The 15,594-nt window shown below is 55.5% G+C and overlaps 1 protein-coding gene across 4 annotated transcripts in view; it reads left to right on the top strand.

Annotated features, from left to right (window-relative positions):
- Positions 1-737: 737 nt before the first annotated feature.
- Positions 738-15,594, top strand: part of Mdga1 (MAM domain containing glycosylphosphatidylinositol anchor 1) — a 56,508-nt gene continuing 41,651 nt past the window's right edge. For 3 of the 4 annotated variants that reach the window (XM_075979753.1, XM_075979755.1, XM_075979756.1), the window contains exon 1: positions 1,083-1,286. In XM_075979753.1, the coding sequence (XP_075835868.1) occupies positions 1,220-1,286 (67 nt within the window). In that variant the 5' untranslated portion in view covers positions 1,083-1,219. Of the gene's footprint in view, positions 1,287-15,594 lie in introns of all 4 variants that reach the window. The other variant, XM_075979754.1, reaches the window with a different exon arrangement.

The raw sequence follows: 15,594 nt of genomic DNA, 5'->3' as shown, positions 1-15,594 counted from the left end.
GGGAATCAAACAGGAGAGCGAGCGACAAAGGGTGGGAGAGCGAGAGACCGATCGCGGAGATGGGAGGAGGGAGAGAGGGTGGAGGGAGAGAGGGAGGCGGGGTGGTGGTGGTGGGGAGGTGGAGGAAGCGCGGAATGAAAAGCTCGGAGGGACCAGAAAGCAGCACAGCGAAGCCCAAGTTGCCGAGCGAGCGGAGCGCTCGCGCGGCCCCGGAGCCCGAGTGGCCGCCGTGCCCGGGAGCCCGGCCCGGACCCGCCCGCTGGGGCCCCCTCGGGCCCAGGCCTCCGGGAGGGGGGGCGGGGACGCCCAACTTGGGGCGCGGCGCAGCCCCGCTCTCCCGAGATCGCGGAGCCCGGGAGCGCCACGGCTGCGGCCAGACGGCGGGAGCGGACCGCGGAGACAGGAGGCGGCTGGCGGCTCCCGAGCTGCTGCCCGGGCCTCGGCAAGAGCGCAAATTATTTTCAAAGGACTCAAACTTTCCTCCTTCCCCTGCTTGCTGCGGTCCCTCTTGCTTTGGAATCGTTCTCCGGAATCCCGCGGGGGCTCTGGGACGCGTTCGCCTCCCCCGGATTCCTCGGCGGCAGCTCCGCCAACTTCGTGGACCCGGGGACCCGGAGCGCTCGCTCGGCGGCCGAATTCAGTCCTCGCTGCTCCCGCGCTCGACAGGACCGGGACCCGTGGAGACCTCGTCTCCGAGAAGGGCGCCTAGCCCCGATCCCTTGGGTCGGGCTGCCAAGCCCTCCGCACCCACTGCAGAACTGGAGCCAGCGGATTAACCTCCCGGCCTGGCTCCACGGTGGGGCGTCCCCTGGGCGGGGAACGACAAGTTTGTCAGGCATCGGTGGCCTGTTGGATTGGAGCTCGGCCACCGCAGCAGAGAGGTCCCCTGCGCTCAGCACCTTCGGCAGACAGCCCTGGGGACTCAAGGCTACTAGGTGGCCGAGCTTTCTGGGCCAGGGAGCTGGCTGCTGCGCTTGGTGCACAGAGGCACCAGGGTCTGGGCCAGCGCCGCCAGCGACCCAACCCGGGCAGCCGCCCTGTGGGAAAAAGACAGAGCCAGTCGCCGCCTGCTCGGACTCCTTCTCTCGGTCGTCTCGCTCTCTGTCGCGTCTCAGGGAAAAGGAGGGAAGGCAGAGGGCATCGCGGTGCCCCGGCGGATGCGCCCCCCGCTGCCTCTCAGGCTGCGCCGCCTCGCGGGGATGAAGCACTGGCCGTGAAGATGGAGGTGACCTGCCTTCTACTTCTGGCGCTGATCCCCTTCCACTGTCGGGGACAAGGAGTCTACGGTAAGAGCTCGTGTCCAGCTCCACCCTGGCGGAGCCGCGCGGAAACTTTGCAAGATCTTGCTCAAAGTGCGCGCTGGCGGGCCTTGGTGGAGCCCTGGGCTTGCACTCTGGAGTGGATGATCGCTTCCCCACCCTCGCCAGGGCGCCAGGAGACCTAGTGGTCTGCTCCCGAGCCCAGGAGCGGATCCTAGGGTATGGCATGAAACTGGGGGTGCCGGGATGAGGTCTCGACTTTCCGAAATCTTGCTAGGGGTTGGAGTGATCTGGAAGTATTGGGAGAATCCAGTGGGATCAGGAGACCCGGGAAGAGCCCAAGCCCTGGACTGGGGCAGCGATTTCCACCGAATCTTTTACCTCCCCTGGCTCAGCCTCCCGAGTGGAAGCATGCGATGCAAGTGATCTGGAGTTGTGTGCGGCTGGAGGGTGAGATGCTCGCCAGAACCGCGGCCGGGCCGCTGGCTCGCATTCTCGGCAGTAGCCACGGCTGAGCTGCCTCTTCTAGCTTTGTAACGGTCTAAGCGTCTAAGCGGATGATGGGCATCGCCTAACCCTGGCGCCTAGGATTCATGGCATCCCTTTTCAGAGACCTCTCCCGAGTCTGCTCTTCCTGTCCCTGGTTCCCAACCTCAGAACCTCAGCCCCCAGCTTCCTTCTGCCGGCTTGCACACACACAGACACATTCAGCCACCGTCCTCAGGAAACGCAAACACCGCTTGCACCCATTCAGCTACCCGTCGAAACTCTGCCTCCCGCCACGCAGCTCCACTCCCGCATCCCCAAGCCACGCTCCGTTGCGCCAAGGAGTATTCTGGCCCCATTTTCTCCACTTCACGCCGCGGGGTTTTCTCAGCAAAGGCTCCTTGGTTCAGTACTACTCAGGGTCGTCCTGCAGACGTGCACAGCACAGAGAGTCGGTCCCCAGAGCCTATGGTTCTGACTTTGCCTTCTCCTGACCGCAGGGTGGGCTTTGTAGTTACTTTTTAATGATGTGTGACCAGGGTGGGCAGTATTCTCCCTCTTTCTCTGGGGTCGAGAATCCAATTATTCTCTTTGAGAGTGGAGGGAGTTGGACTTGAACAGTTTGGGTTGCAGAGCCCATGTCCACAACTACTAGCTTTAGTCCCGTGTCTCTGCCTCTGCCTGGCAAGGGAAAGGAGCATCCTGGGAAGCGGGTATCTGGAAAGTATACACCCCTGAACTCCAATAGCTAGCTGGCTTGGGCTTAATTCCCTGGTGAGGCCAGCCCAGGCTTCCAGCCAAACTCCTTTTCTTAATTAGTTTGTGTGTCTCTTACTGTCTGGCCCCTGGCATAGGCCAGACAAAGTAGGCAGGAGGAGGGATGCTGCGAGGCTGTATGTATGGGGCGTAGGGTGTGAAATAGATTCTCCCTCTAGGACAGGAAGATACCAGAGGTCTTAGAGTTCTTCTTTCTCCAGGATCACCAAAGATACCAGTGGCTTAGCCATGGCTACCTTTAAGGGAGTACCCCCACAGAGGCTGTTGCAACTTGCTCATACACCCTCCTGAGATCTCTGTCTACTACCAGCTCTTGGATTGCTCTGATGACCCCATCTCGTGGCTGTGTGGTTTGGGTTTCTCCTGTCTTCCCTCACCGGGGTGGCCCAATGTGCATGTAAGGAAACCCCTCTGGGACTACGCAGGAACCCGGACAATGAGGACAGAGGTTAGGGGACAAGAGCCATGGTCTTTGTAGACCCTCTGTGCCTCCCCTTCTCTGTCCCCTTCTCCTTTCTTTACTTTCTCCCAGCTCTCACATGCCCAGGTCCCGGCTGCTCTTGTTACAAATCAAAGCAGGGTAGGTCCACCGGGTCCACCCTTGGCCCTTCGCAGGCGTTCTTTTACACCTGCTCTTGGAGAGCCTGGCTACAGGGAAGGCCGGGCTGCAGGGAGATCGCTGTGTGGAAAATCTTCTTGGTGGTGGATAGGAAGCGAGGGAAAGAGGAGTTGGGGGGACACTGTCCCTTGTGATGTTACAAGCACAAGTGACACCTCAACAGGGTTGGGACTGGACTAAGAAGTAGGGTGGAGAGCTAGGGTTTGTTCTGCCCCACCCATTCCTCTGCACCCCAAAGCAGATGAGGCAGATGTGGGAGTGTGGTGGTATACAGGGATGGAGACGTCCCCCCTGGCCATCCACAGCAGCATCCAGCCCAGCATGCTACCTGGCGTCCTGTAGGATCTCTGATGAGGCTTGTCGAGTGGATGAAGAGCTGCAGGTTGAAATACTTCATGATATTCTCAGGTGTCTCCAGAGCATGTCACTCACCAAGACAGAGGGCTTTAGTTGAAGGTTTCTGCTCAGAGAGCCACGAGGCCCTAGGCTTGCAATCCTATAGAGAAGAGACTGAAGTGCTGGGTTTCGCTAGCATCCAGGAGGGAGGCTGTAGTCAGTATGTGCTGGGGATAGACTTAAGCTGCCGGCTGTCATTCTGCCCCAGGCTACTGATGGAGGGGTAGTCTCATAAGGAGGGTGAAGGCAGGGGAGGAAGGAGGGACAGGATGGCGGCCTTATGGGTGGGTGACGGTCAGTCCATCCTAGTAGGAGACAGCTGCTCAGAGCCCTAAGCCCTGCATCCTGCTGGGTCCACCCTCCAGCTCTAAAGCCTGCCAGCAGCAGCAGGACTGGGAAGGCCCTCTCAGTCTGACCAGGTGGCTTTGCTCTTCTTTGGGGCCACAGATGCTACAGCGGCCGTGTGTGGGACCAGATGGTCCATTTGGAGCGGGGCCTCCTCCTTCTCCGATTCTCAATCTCTAGCCCAGTTTGTTGTTTACAGAGTAGATCCTGTAATCTATTTTCTGTCAGGCCAGTGGGTGTGTGTGTGTGTGTGTGTGTGTGTGTGTGTGTGTGTGTGTCTGAGGCTGGCCCCAGAGGTCTAGTTCTGTGACAAAGACTAGGTGGGTAAAGAAGGGCTGGCACGTTCTGTGAAGGCTGAGTTGAAGGCTTCTCATCTTCTGTCCTGGCTTCTTGTCTCCTGTCTTAAAGCAGGCAGACTTCCAGGCAGGAGCCAGTGAGGAGGATTCAGCTCCTTACAAAACACACACACACAACAAACCCCTGGATTATTTAATATGCAGGAGTGGGAAGTGACATTCTCCTTAAGACAGGTTGTTTGCCACGTACTGGGGGAAGTCAAAATATTTCACCAAAGGTGTCATCAGAAACTACTATCCTATGCTAATTTTTGTGGGAACATGAAGACAGATGTTGAATAATTTGACAAGAGCAACATCGCTCACAGAATTATCACCAAGTCAGCCCCCCTTTTCCTCGAGGGGAGTGTGGGGAAGGGATTTCGGGAAGGGTGGGGCTTCTGAGTGTTGATGATGCTTGGGACTTTTCCCTCTGAGGTCCACACCCCTGCACAGAAAGTGGCTGTCTGTATAGGGCCTTCCCAGAAGAAGCAGAAGAAAGAAGCAGGCTGCATCCAGAGTCAGCAGCAGGCTCAGGCTTCCCTAAGTCCCCAAGAAGGTCCCCGCCTACTTTCCTTCCTTTTTCCTTTTTCCTTCTCTGTTATAGACATTGCCCGAGGGAAAGATTGTCTTGCGTCTACAAATCCAGGCTATTTTAGCTGTGCTGCCTTTGACAACCCCCCAAGCATGCCTGGGGGCTCCCCACAAAGTCATTCTATAGAGCTCTTCCTGGTTTGCCCCCTACCCGGCTGCAGGCTGGGCATTCGGGCAGTGTACGTGGGTGCAGCTCGGGGGTCCGGAAGCTAGATTGGAAGGGTTGTAAGCATCCTCGAGGGGCAGGCTGGGACTGTCTGAGGGGCCTACATACAATTGGCCAGGTCTGGCTCTGAGCTGCTGAGGCCGGGTGGAAAAGCCTCATTTAGAGCCCGTATTAGCTTTGCTTCGCTGGAACATGGAGGGATGGGCGGGGAGCTCCGTGGGGAGGGAGAGGGAGCTAATCACAGTCGCCAAGGCCCGGCCAGTGAATGATGTAGAAGATCAATACCGGGGTGGGATTGGAAATCAGGCCGTGGTAGCAGGGCTTGCTTCTCCTGGTTGCCCGGGAGGCACGGAGGGACCTGGGAGTAGTAAGGCCCAGGTAGGATATGGAGGATTCCTCCCTCTCAACCTGTTACCCACGGCAACCTTGACGACTCTTCCTGTGACTGGGTTCAGGAAGATTGGATCAGAAGGTAACCCACCTAGGAAAGTTTGGGAGACTAGAGATGGAATCGAGTTTCTCAGTCTAGCAAGGGTTCCACTTCACCTTCCCCCTGCTCAGACACCCCGATCTGAGTAGGTCCCTGATGCTTGTGTGTCAGAGAGGTCGGGCATGTAATCCCTTTGGGTCCTGCGGTGTTAAACTGGTACTGCTCTTCCAGACATTGCCAGCAGGGGGCAGGCTTGGCCACCACATCGTGTCTTCCCAGTGCTTGCCTCCTCGCCCTATCTCAGAAAAGGAGGACTTGTTCTGACTCTCCTGCCTGAGGTGGAAGGGGGCTCTCTCCCCAACTCTCACATACCTACCTCAGAACCCAAGGGCACCCACCATGGATAAAGTCACACTTTCTGCCTTTCCAGGATAACTCAATTCTTCTCTAGGTCAGCTGAGACTTTGAGGGGGCTGTGTGTGGGGAGGGGTCTGACACCTCTGCACAATTGCCTCTTTGCAAACCTAGGTACGGTCCCTAGCCAGCATTGCCTTTTCCACGGTCACAAAACTAAAGACCCACGTGGCATTTAATAGCTGATGCAGAAGACAGGCAAGAGCCATGCTTAGCTCAAAGGAATGAATCGATCTCTCTCTCTCTATTTCTTTACATGATTCTTCCATTTTCCTAAGACTAGATAACACATGCAAAATAATCAAAGTATACATGGAAGTAAAAGAAAGTGTGATTCAGGGGCTGGAGAGATGGCTCAGTGGTTAAGAGCACTGGCTGCCCTTCCAGAGGACCCGGACTCAATTCCCACCCATATGGCAGCTCACACCTGTCTGTAACTCCAGTTCTAGGGGACCCAGTACCCATGGCCAAAGCATCGATGTGCATAAAAACCATAAAATAAAAATTTAAAAAAGCAAGTAAGATTCAGTGTCCATGCATTGGGTATGGTTCTCTCCATGTCTTTTAGTATATAGGAGGGTGACCCCCGTTCAGGGAGCATCCTTGGTGAAGTTGAAAGTCTCTCACAAACATGGGGGTACCCCATGCCCTGCCAAGTCTTTGGTCTGGCTGTGCCTTTATTTCCAGTGATATTCTGAGAAGGCAGTCCATGGGGTGCCTATTTTCGCCATTGAACCGAGGTTCCAAGGACATAGGTGACCTTCTTAGCGTGGCATTGTTGGTGAGAAGGGGGGCTCCAGTGTGGGTAGCACAGTCTTCTGGGTGGAGAGCAAGGACAATGAGAGGTGATTTTCTGTGGTGCCTACCGAGTCTTTCCTCTGGAAAAACTGGTTCTGGGCATCGTGGTGCTGCTTGACATGAGTCAGGGGAATGAGGAAATGGTTCCACAAAGAGTCGATAAGTCCCTCATGGCAAAGACAACTTGAGGCTCGCAGGAGGATGGAAAAGTCACCTCCTAGGACTTGTGGAGGACAGAGATTGGACGAGCCGTGGTCATCAACAACCAGGCCTGCGAGGCTGTCCCTGGCAGAGGGCATAGAGCTGAAGACCCCTGTTGGTCAGGCATTGGTTGAAAAGAAGTCAAGGCTATGAGGATTGGAAACGCCCAGGAATAATAATAATAATAGTGCCAGAGATCATGAATATGCATTGCTGTCTCTGGCTTACAGGGAGCCTCCTGGAGAGAGAGACTCCGCAACCCATTTCACCCTTGAGGAAGCCAAGAGGTTGAGAGAGATGAAGTTGCAGCCCCTAGATAGGGCCCAGAGATGTGGACTGCAAAGCCTGTGATGGAGGCCATGCCGGAATGATGGACTGGGGAAGCTGTGGTGTTTAGTGCTTTGGAGGGGGCGGCGTAGAGGGACTTTCTGGAACTCTTGTAGGGTGCAGAGCTGGCATGAGGCTTGGCCTGGCTCAGCTGCTGGGAGAAGGGGCAGGAGGAACTGACAGTGGAGCAGGATTGGGGGGTGGTCAGCTCTTGTTTCTCCTAAGATTTACAGGGCTGTGGAGGGAGAGACGGCCGCAGATAGAAGAGCATGAAGAGACAGCCTCTCACTGACAGGAGGGTCGTGTGGACGAGGGGACTGAGTAGAGAGACTGTGGGTCAGTCCGTGCACGGTGGCTGGGGTTGGGGGCTTCCCTGTGGAGGTGCCCCGGAGGCAAGAGCTCATGGATATCTACGGGAAGTAGCCAGGCAGGGGACTAGGCGGTGCAATGGCCCTGGCGTAAGGACGGACCTGGCTTGATAGAAGAGTCCGTTGTGGGGAAGAGAATGAACGGAGACGGTGCAGACAGGGTCTGACCATGGGTGAGGACAGACGTAGTGAAGGCTGTGTAAGGACTTCTGAATCTAAGGGGATTGGGTTTTGAGCATATGAGGAGCACCGCGAGCAGTTTTCTCACAGAGTCTCTTGAAGGAAGCAAAGCTGGTGAGTTTAGAGACTGCAGAACTCCATCCTGAAATCCAGAGCCGGACGGAGAAAGAGATCCCTTGGGGACAAGAGCTGACAATGGCCTGCAGTTGGCAGTTGGGGAACGGGCTCACAGTGGGAAGAGGCAGAATAAAATGCTGTTGATTAGACAGATTTGGGGCAGGAGAGTGGGGAGGGTTAGGGCCTGGGCTTCTGAACTGCTGCTTGTTCCTGCCCCAGAATGAAGCCTGAGAAGGCGCTGTCCTGGGCCAGCCTTCTGTCAGGGCAGACAGGCAAACAAAGGCCTCAACAAATAGCTTAATGACTGGAGGTTTTATCTTGAGACAGGCTGGCTGTGTAGCCAAGAATGACCTTGAACTTTTGTTTTTCTTACCTTCACCTTCCCAGGACTGAGAGTATTGGGGTTACAATCATATCCCATACCGAATTTATGCTGGGGACTGACCTCAGGGCTTCGTGCAAACGAGGCAAGGACTCTACCAACTGAGCTGCATTTTTGTTGTTGTTGTTTTTTGTTTTGTTTTTCAAGAAAGGGTTTTCCTGTAGCTTTTGAGGCTATCCTGGAACTAGCTCTTGTAGACCAGACTGGCCTCGAACTCCCAGAGACCCGCCTGCCTCTGCTTCCCGAGTGCTGGGATTAAAGGCTTGCGCCACCACGGCCCAGCCATTGAGTGTGGTTTTAAGGTCGACTTTATTCATAGGCTGTGTGGCAGGGAGGCTGGCAACTCAGAAAAGGTTACAGTGTGCCTTGGTTTATGTCCACAAAACAATGCGGACTCCCCCAAGGAAGGTACGTCGCTGTGGGGGCACTGGGCTGAGGTGAGGGTCCCATGTCTAGAGAGAGGAGAGAGGGGAGACAAAGCAGATGTGCTGTGTAAGGGAGAAGAGGAGGTGCTTCAGGGTCCACTGAGGGATAGGAGCTCCCCAGCTCTTCCAGAAAAGCTCTTGGGGAAAATGCAGATTCAGGCTGTGTTTCCAGCAGAGCCCTCATGACAGTGACAGAGACTGAGGGGACATGGGTTGCTCTTGGCCTAGCAAGGGCAATACACTCTCTTTAAGAAGAGCCTCAGTTTCCCTGTCTGGAACGGGCTGGGGTCACAGGAAAGCCTCAACGTGATGTCAGTATTTTGCCAGCTCTGAGGTGAACTACAGGGACTTGCGGGAGCAGAGCTGTGGCGGCAGACAGGGAAGTCACTGTGTGTGCTGCATGGGGCGGTGTTGAAGCAGCGGCTGCACGTTTGAGAAATTTGCAAGACCTCGGAGGCCTGAAGTGGCTGTGGCTCTAACCTGAGCCCCGCTTGTCTGTTTCTGGTAGATGTTGGAGCTTTGGAATGGGTGACCTTGTGGCTTGGGAGAGGCTATCCCAAGCTCTCTTTGGTTCCCTTCCAGTCCCAGAGCCAGCCAAGATGCTAGGATTATCTGGTGGTTTGGAAGCCATGAGGTGGCATATTAAAGCCATCCGGGAGCTTATCCATGGTGCAGACCTCGCTCTGCCTGGACCCTCTGATGCAGGAGCTCCGCAGATGGAAGCTGCGGCTGGAAGCCCTGAAATTGGTGCTTTGACTCAGAGGCTGGATCAACACAGAGGGTGTAGACGCGTTAGAATAAGCAAGGCTAAACTGCTGCTTCTCCCTGGGAAGTCTCCAGGGCATGTCTAGGCTCCAGGCCACCGCCCAAGCTGAGTTCCAGCCAAGCTCTGCCGGGGCCTGGGGACTTCAGTGCAGGTCACTTATCCCTGAAGCCACCAGCTGGAGCCTTTCTGCTTGCATGATTCTCACAGAAGGCTCAGCCAGGGGATCAGGATAGCACTTTATCCCTCCTTTTAACCACAGGGCCTCCTCATCCCAAACCAGCCAAGGGCTGAAAGGTTGATGGGTGCTGGATGTCCCTAAGGATCTCCCCCAAACCCTCATTTTCCAAGTGCAAAGGCTGAGGGTCAGGCTGAGTGGCAAACCAGGGTCCTACAGTTGGCAGGTAGGTGGTAGATCCGGGATTTGAACTCAAAGCCACCCAGTGTCAAACTTCATGTCTACCTGTACTACCCCAAGGGTATTTGAGCTGCCTGCCTGGTTTGTTTCTTAGTTTTTCTTAGGGTCAGGGGGTTGATTTTTGTTTGTTTAGTTGGTTGGTTTTGGTGTTTTTGAGACCTTCTCTGTAGCTTTGGACCCTGTCCGGGAACTAGCTCTTGTAGACCAGGCTGACCTTGAACTCACAGAGATCCACCTGCCTCTGCCTCTGCTGGGATTAAATGCGTGTGCCACCACTGCCCGGCTGGGTTGATTCTTGAAGCAGCATGATGAGCCCTCCAGTCCTCCAGGGACCCCGTCTGGCGGTGATGCACCGAGGCGTCCGTCTCTGGCTCCTCGGGTGCAGAGGTTCTCCCGGCTCCTCTCACATTGGGGCCCGGCTTCAGCAGTAGTCCTCAGATTTGGCTGCACAGAAGATAACCCAGGACACTTCAACAGTTCCCCGTGCCCACGCTGCATCAAGCAGTTAAATCAGTACACCTGACATTTTGGCCCAACCACCTTCCTGTAAGATTTCCCAGAAGCCCTTGGGTGGCTTCTGTTTACATAGGGCAGCCTTGAGCTCCTTGGCCCTTTTAACTGTAAGGGAGGCTGAGGTGGGCATATTTTTGCCCACAAAAGTACAGGAGTTCCACAGATGAACACACTTGGGGCAACAAGATGGCTCAGCAGGTAAAGGCACTCCGCCACCGAGCCTGAGGACTTGAGTTCAGTCTGCAGGTCCCGGGTGATGGAATGAGAGAATAGACTCTGGAAAGTTACCCTTGGGCCTCCACAAGCTCGCCTTGGGCTAAGTGTACACACACACACACAAATATAATAAAACCTAAAATTAAAAACAAAACAGGACCGGAGGCGGACAGGTGACGGGCTAGGCGTGAGTCTCCTCTTAGTCAGCCGTCTGTCCCATCTTGGGGTTCGTGTGCATTGGAGATCAGAGGCTGATTTCAGGTGTCCTCAGCTGCCCTCCGCCGTAACTTTTGAGACAGGGTCTCACTTAGACCGGGGGCACACTGACTGGCTAAACTGATTGGCCAGCAACCTGATGACCTGCACGTCTCTGCTTCCCCAGAACACAGTCATGTCCGGCTTTATCTTTTTCTTTTAAAAAGATTTAACTTTCTAACTGTGTATGTATACACACAAGTACAGGTGCCTTTGGAAGCTGGAATAGGGGTATCACATGTCCTGGAACTGGAGTTACAGGTGGTTGTGAGTTGCCTGGTGTGGGTGTTGGGAACTGAACTTGGGTCCTCTAGCTAGGGCAGCTGGTACTCCTAACCAGGGAACCCTCTTCCCACCCAAGCCTGCCTTTTTCAAGTAGTGCAGGGGTCCCAACAGAGTGTGGCAGGGCAGGACTCAACCGTCCCCCTGTGGTCTCATGTGACCCAGATGGGGCTTTCGGAGATTCAGTGTAGGGCAAGTCCCTTGAGCTGGGCAGCAAGGACCTCACCCATGGAACCATTGTCTTTCCCCCACCTGTGGCTTCCTGACTGAGGAGGGCTGAATGCTGTGAGCTGTCACACTGGGCCCTCTTCCACCTACTCTGCCAACCTCGCTCAGGTGGGGTGGGGGTCTTGGAGAAGACCGAGACCAGAGTGGGCGTGTGACTTGCCTGGAGTCACCCAGACATTCCTGAGAGACTCCTGCCTGCCTGTGGCTTTGATCCCTCTCAGCCCTCTCCTCTGGCTCGGAGGCTCTCCGGGAAGTCTATCTCCAAGAGCAGGTGTCTCCTTTCAGCCTGTGGTCTGGGGAGCAGCAGCCTCTTGGCTTTCAGACACTGAAGGTTATGGGATAGGAAGTTCTTCTGAGGTGACCAGGTTTTCTGGTGGAGCGCACTCTCTTGTGAGATCAGGAGGCCTCACTACAATTTGCTGTGTTTTTCTTTTGGCTCTTCATCTGGGGAAATTCTCACTGTCTGACTTTATATCAACTTACTGGAGCATAGCCTGACATCAGAGAGACTTGGAGTTGAGTCTGCTGTGCTGAACTTGAATCAATCCTTGGCCCTGAGCCTCTTCTCTCCTACACTGGAGGCCTCTTTCTCTGTCTCTCTGAGTAGAATCCCGGGAGGGCAGAACGGGAAGGAACTGAATTCCAGTGGCCTGGTCCCTTGGGTCTGTCTTTTTTTTTTTTTTCGAGACAGGGTTTCTCTGTGGTTTTGGAGCCTGTCCTGGAACTAGCTCTTGTAGACCAGGATGGTCTCGAACTCACAGAGATCCGCCTGCCTCAGCCTCCCAAGTGCTGGGATTAAAGGCGTGCGCATGCACCACCACTGCCCCTTGGGTCTGTCTTAAATGCTCCATTAAAACGCAGGAGACCTTGGGGAAGGTCAGGTTAGCTTCCTGCCCCAGTGGGGCCTGGTTCCCCACAAAGCAGCTGCAGAAACACCAAAGGGTGTGGCAGGCAGGACTCGGCCACCCCACTCTGGTCTCATGTGACCCAGCCCATTGGGATCGCTGAGATTCTACGTAGGAAGAGACTTGAGACCAGAGAAGGCAAGTGGTTTATGGAGGTCACACAGCCGTCATGTGCCTAGGCTGAAGTCAAAAGCCATGCACGTACAGGGACTCCAAAGTCAACTCTCTGTCAGTGTTCCACGTCACCTTAGGCACATCTCCCACAGCCTCAGTGTCCACCAGACAGGAGGAGATGCTTGAGGGTTGGATGCCTGGGCCCTTCATGAAGTATCAGGGAGGCAATGACCTTGTGTGGGCCTTGTTCTCAGTCCCTTTCAGTCTTGTCACACTTCCCACAAGAGCAGAGGACAGTGCCACCTCTGGCAGGGAAGGCCTGGAGGCTGCAATCAACCCAGGCCCTGAGGCTCAGGACTAATGGGTAGGTGGGTTTAGGTTTGGGGGTATCCAAGGACATTGTTTGGGATAAAGGAGGGAGTTTTTAGACAGAGGTCATGGTGCTTTGGGGTGGAGGGCGACAACCCAGACATGACATGGGGCAGGGGAGGGGGTGGAGTGAACCTCCCACATATACCATAGATCATACACCATAGATCATCAAAAGTCCCTTGGACCTGTGGTCTTAGGTGGCCTGGGTTGGGAAGCAGAGAAGTAAGCTAAGAAAACGAGGGACTCCCTCCCCCTTGAGCCTGATTAAACCAGTTGCCCTGTGCCCTTCTGGAGAGCTCTGGCTCTCTGCTCCTGGGGTGGGGACACACCCACTCCTGTTTCCGTTGGACAAGCTGTTCCCGGATGGTGGCACTCTGAGCACTCTGCCCTCTGAGCCCACTAGGCACATAGGAACATGGGCTGTAGTGGCCAGGGTGGACTCAGACTCCATAAGACGGCAGGTGCTAGCAGCTAGGAGCTAGATGGATGGCCACTGGCCACTGAGAAGGCTAGAGGGACATAGGGGACTGACAGCAGGTACCACCACATCTTCCTTTGTAGATGGAACCAGCCTGATTTGCAGAGCTGCAGGGCCTTAGGCTCAAGCCTCTCTCCAGAACAAGCTACTCACTAAGTCTCAGTGTGTGGGTTTCCCCTAGGCCAGTGGTTCTCAACCTTCCTGACGCTGCGACCCTTTAACATGTGGTGACCCCAGCCATAAAGTTATTTTCATTACTACTTCATAACTGAACCTTTGCTGCTGTTAGGAATCGTGACATAAATATCTGATCTGCAGATGGCCTTAGGCCTCTCCTGTGAGAGGGCTGATTGCCCAAAGGGGTCAAGTTGAGAACTACTGCCCTGGACCCTTCTGGAAGGTGGGGGCGGGGCTTGTCCCTGGAGGGGACAGGGTAGGAGGAGGGTAGTGAGGACAAGCAGGGCTCTCCAGGGTACTTTGGGCAACACCGTGAGTGGATACTTGCTCTGAAGAATTCCAAGTCAAGGTTGAAGTGGGTGGGCCCAGCAACTTGCCCTGCAGGCAGGGTTTTGAGGTGTTCGGAATTCTTTCTGTTCGTGTCCTTGAGTTTGCTGCCCTGCAGCCCTGAACGACTGAAGCTTTTCAGAGACCACAGAGGAACACCGCTGGACTTTTGGGGTGCTTACAACTGGGTCCTGAGATAGATGGATTTAGCATTTAGTGATTACCTGCTGGGTGACAGAAAGGGCTAGACCCAGCTCAAATGCACAGAGGTTAGCGGTTGACGGCTGAGAGGTGAGCTATTAACTCTATCCCTCAGAAGCAGAAACTGGTGGCCAGTGTAAGTCAGCGGCCTTTCTCTGTGTCCTCAGAGGGACCTGGGCTAACATGGCCCAAGATGGGGGTGTGTGTGAGCGTGCGTGTGCCTGCCAACTATCCTGCCGTGTCAAGCATGTACGTTTGCAAACCACCTCACTCCTGGAACATTCAGAGGCTACAGCAAACTCCACCTTCCCTTCCCTTAGCTTCTCCGGACTATGTGGTCCCTAGCACTAGCCTCATGGTGGGGCCATGAGGTTCTGGTTCCTGAGTCTCCTAATCGGAACACGGAACACCCCCGTGTGGGTGTGGCTCACTTCCTTCCTTTCACTTTGCGGGAGCTGAGGGAGCAGGTGGAGAGCTCCCTGGGAGCCAGGACAGGAGCTGCCACCTCCCTTCCCCATTCTGTTGGAGACAAACATGAGGTTGGCAAGTGTTTCTCACCGTGGACCCTGACAGCCCTTGCTGCTTACACGGGAGCTTCTGATCTGTCTCTCAGGCACATGGAAATCTGGCAGGCATGCATGAGTAGGCACAAGCAAGCATACTGGAGCAGCACACAGATGAATGCATGTGTGCCCTGGGTGTGCCCTGGGGACCTCCGCAGGGATTCTGAGCCCTCCAGCAAACTGTGGTTCCTGGCAGCCACCAGGCTCAGCCCCGGCACCCCGGGTTCAATCTGTCTATTCCTGGCTTTGGTTCCTACTAGGCGCAGGCCCCCTCTCCTCCCCACCAAGAGGCCTGGAGTGGGGGGCAGGGGCAGGCCAAGGCTGGCCCGGAGCTCATGGCTAATTTTCCCGGCCACAATCGATCCGGCAGCTTCTCCTGAGTCTATTAGCAGTCGGCAAGTGAAAATATCCCCCATCGCGAGCCCTGACCTGAGACAGGGAGGGATCCATAGCAATTTGTTCAAACAGAGGAGAGCGATTCCCTCTCATCTCTATTCCAATTTATTCCAGGGAGAAGAGGGTCAGGCTGGGAGGCCAGAGCTGGACCCAGGCCTTGTCCACTGGGTCTCCTGTGCCAGCCAGGGTGGCAGCTGGTGCCACCCGTAGTTCCTGGGGGGGCTCTGTCGGGAGCTGGGAGGGAGGTCTGCCAGCCTTCCCGGCAGGCTTTGCTTGGCTGCCGGGCTTGGTTGTGGGTTTGGTTTTCACAAAACACAAAGCCACCCGCCAGAGTCTCATTCCCAGGCACCGGGCCCTGTGCCAGGCGTGTGTTCACCCAGGACACCCTTGCCAGGAAGGAGGCTGGGCTGGTGCAAGACCACAGTGCCCCCAGCTGGGCCCAGCAGTAGACAATGGGGGGGGGGCTGCCTTCTCAAGCTCCGTGGCCAACTGGTTGGGGACAGCCATGGCTGGAAGAGGACCCATCACCTTAGGGTTCCTCTGCACCTAACTTCCTGACTCAGGTTCCAACGTTGGGCCTGGTCAGAGCTGAAGGCCTAGTCAGGGAATCTCTCTCAAGCCTCCAGGGCTGAAGATGTAGGTAGTTAGGAGTGCTTGCCTAACCAGCTTGAGTTCCTGGTTAGCTCCCTGACAGCACAAACTGGGTGTGTGGGCATGCCGGTGACCTCACCACTTGGGAGGTCTGCAGGAGATTCAGATCAGTCCAT

Source organism: Microtus pennsylvanicus, chromosome 7, assembly GCF_037038515.1.
Source record: "Microtus pennsylvanicus isolate mMicPen1 chromosome 7, mMicPen1.hap1, whole genome shotgun sequence".
In the NCBI taxonomy this organism is placed as follows: domain Eukaryota; kingdom Metazoa; phylum Chordata; class Mammalia; order Rodentia; family Cricetidae; genus Microtus; species Microtus pennsylvanicus.
Note: the sequence above shows the minus strand (reverse complement) of the source record. Positions and strands in the feature narration are given on the sequence as shown.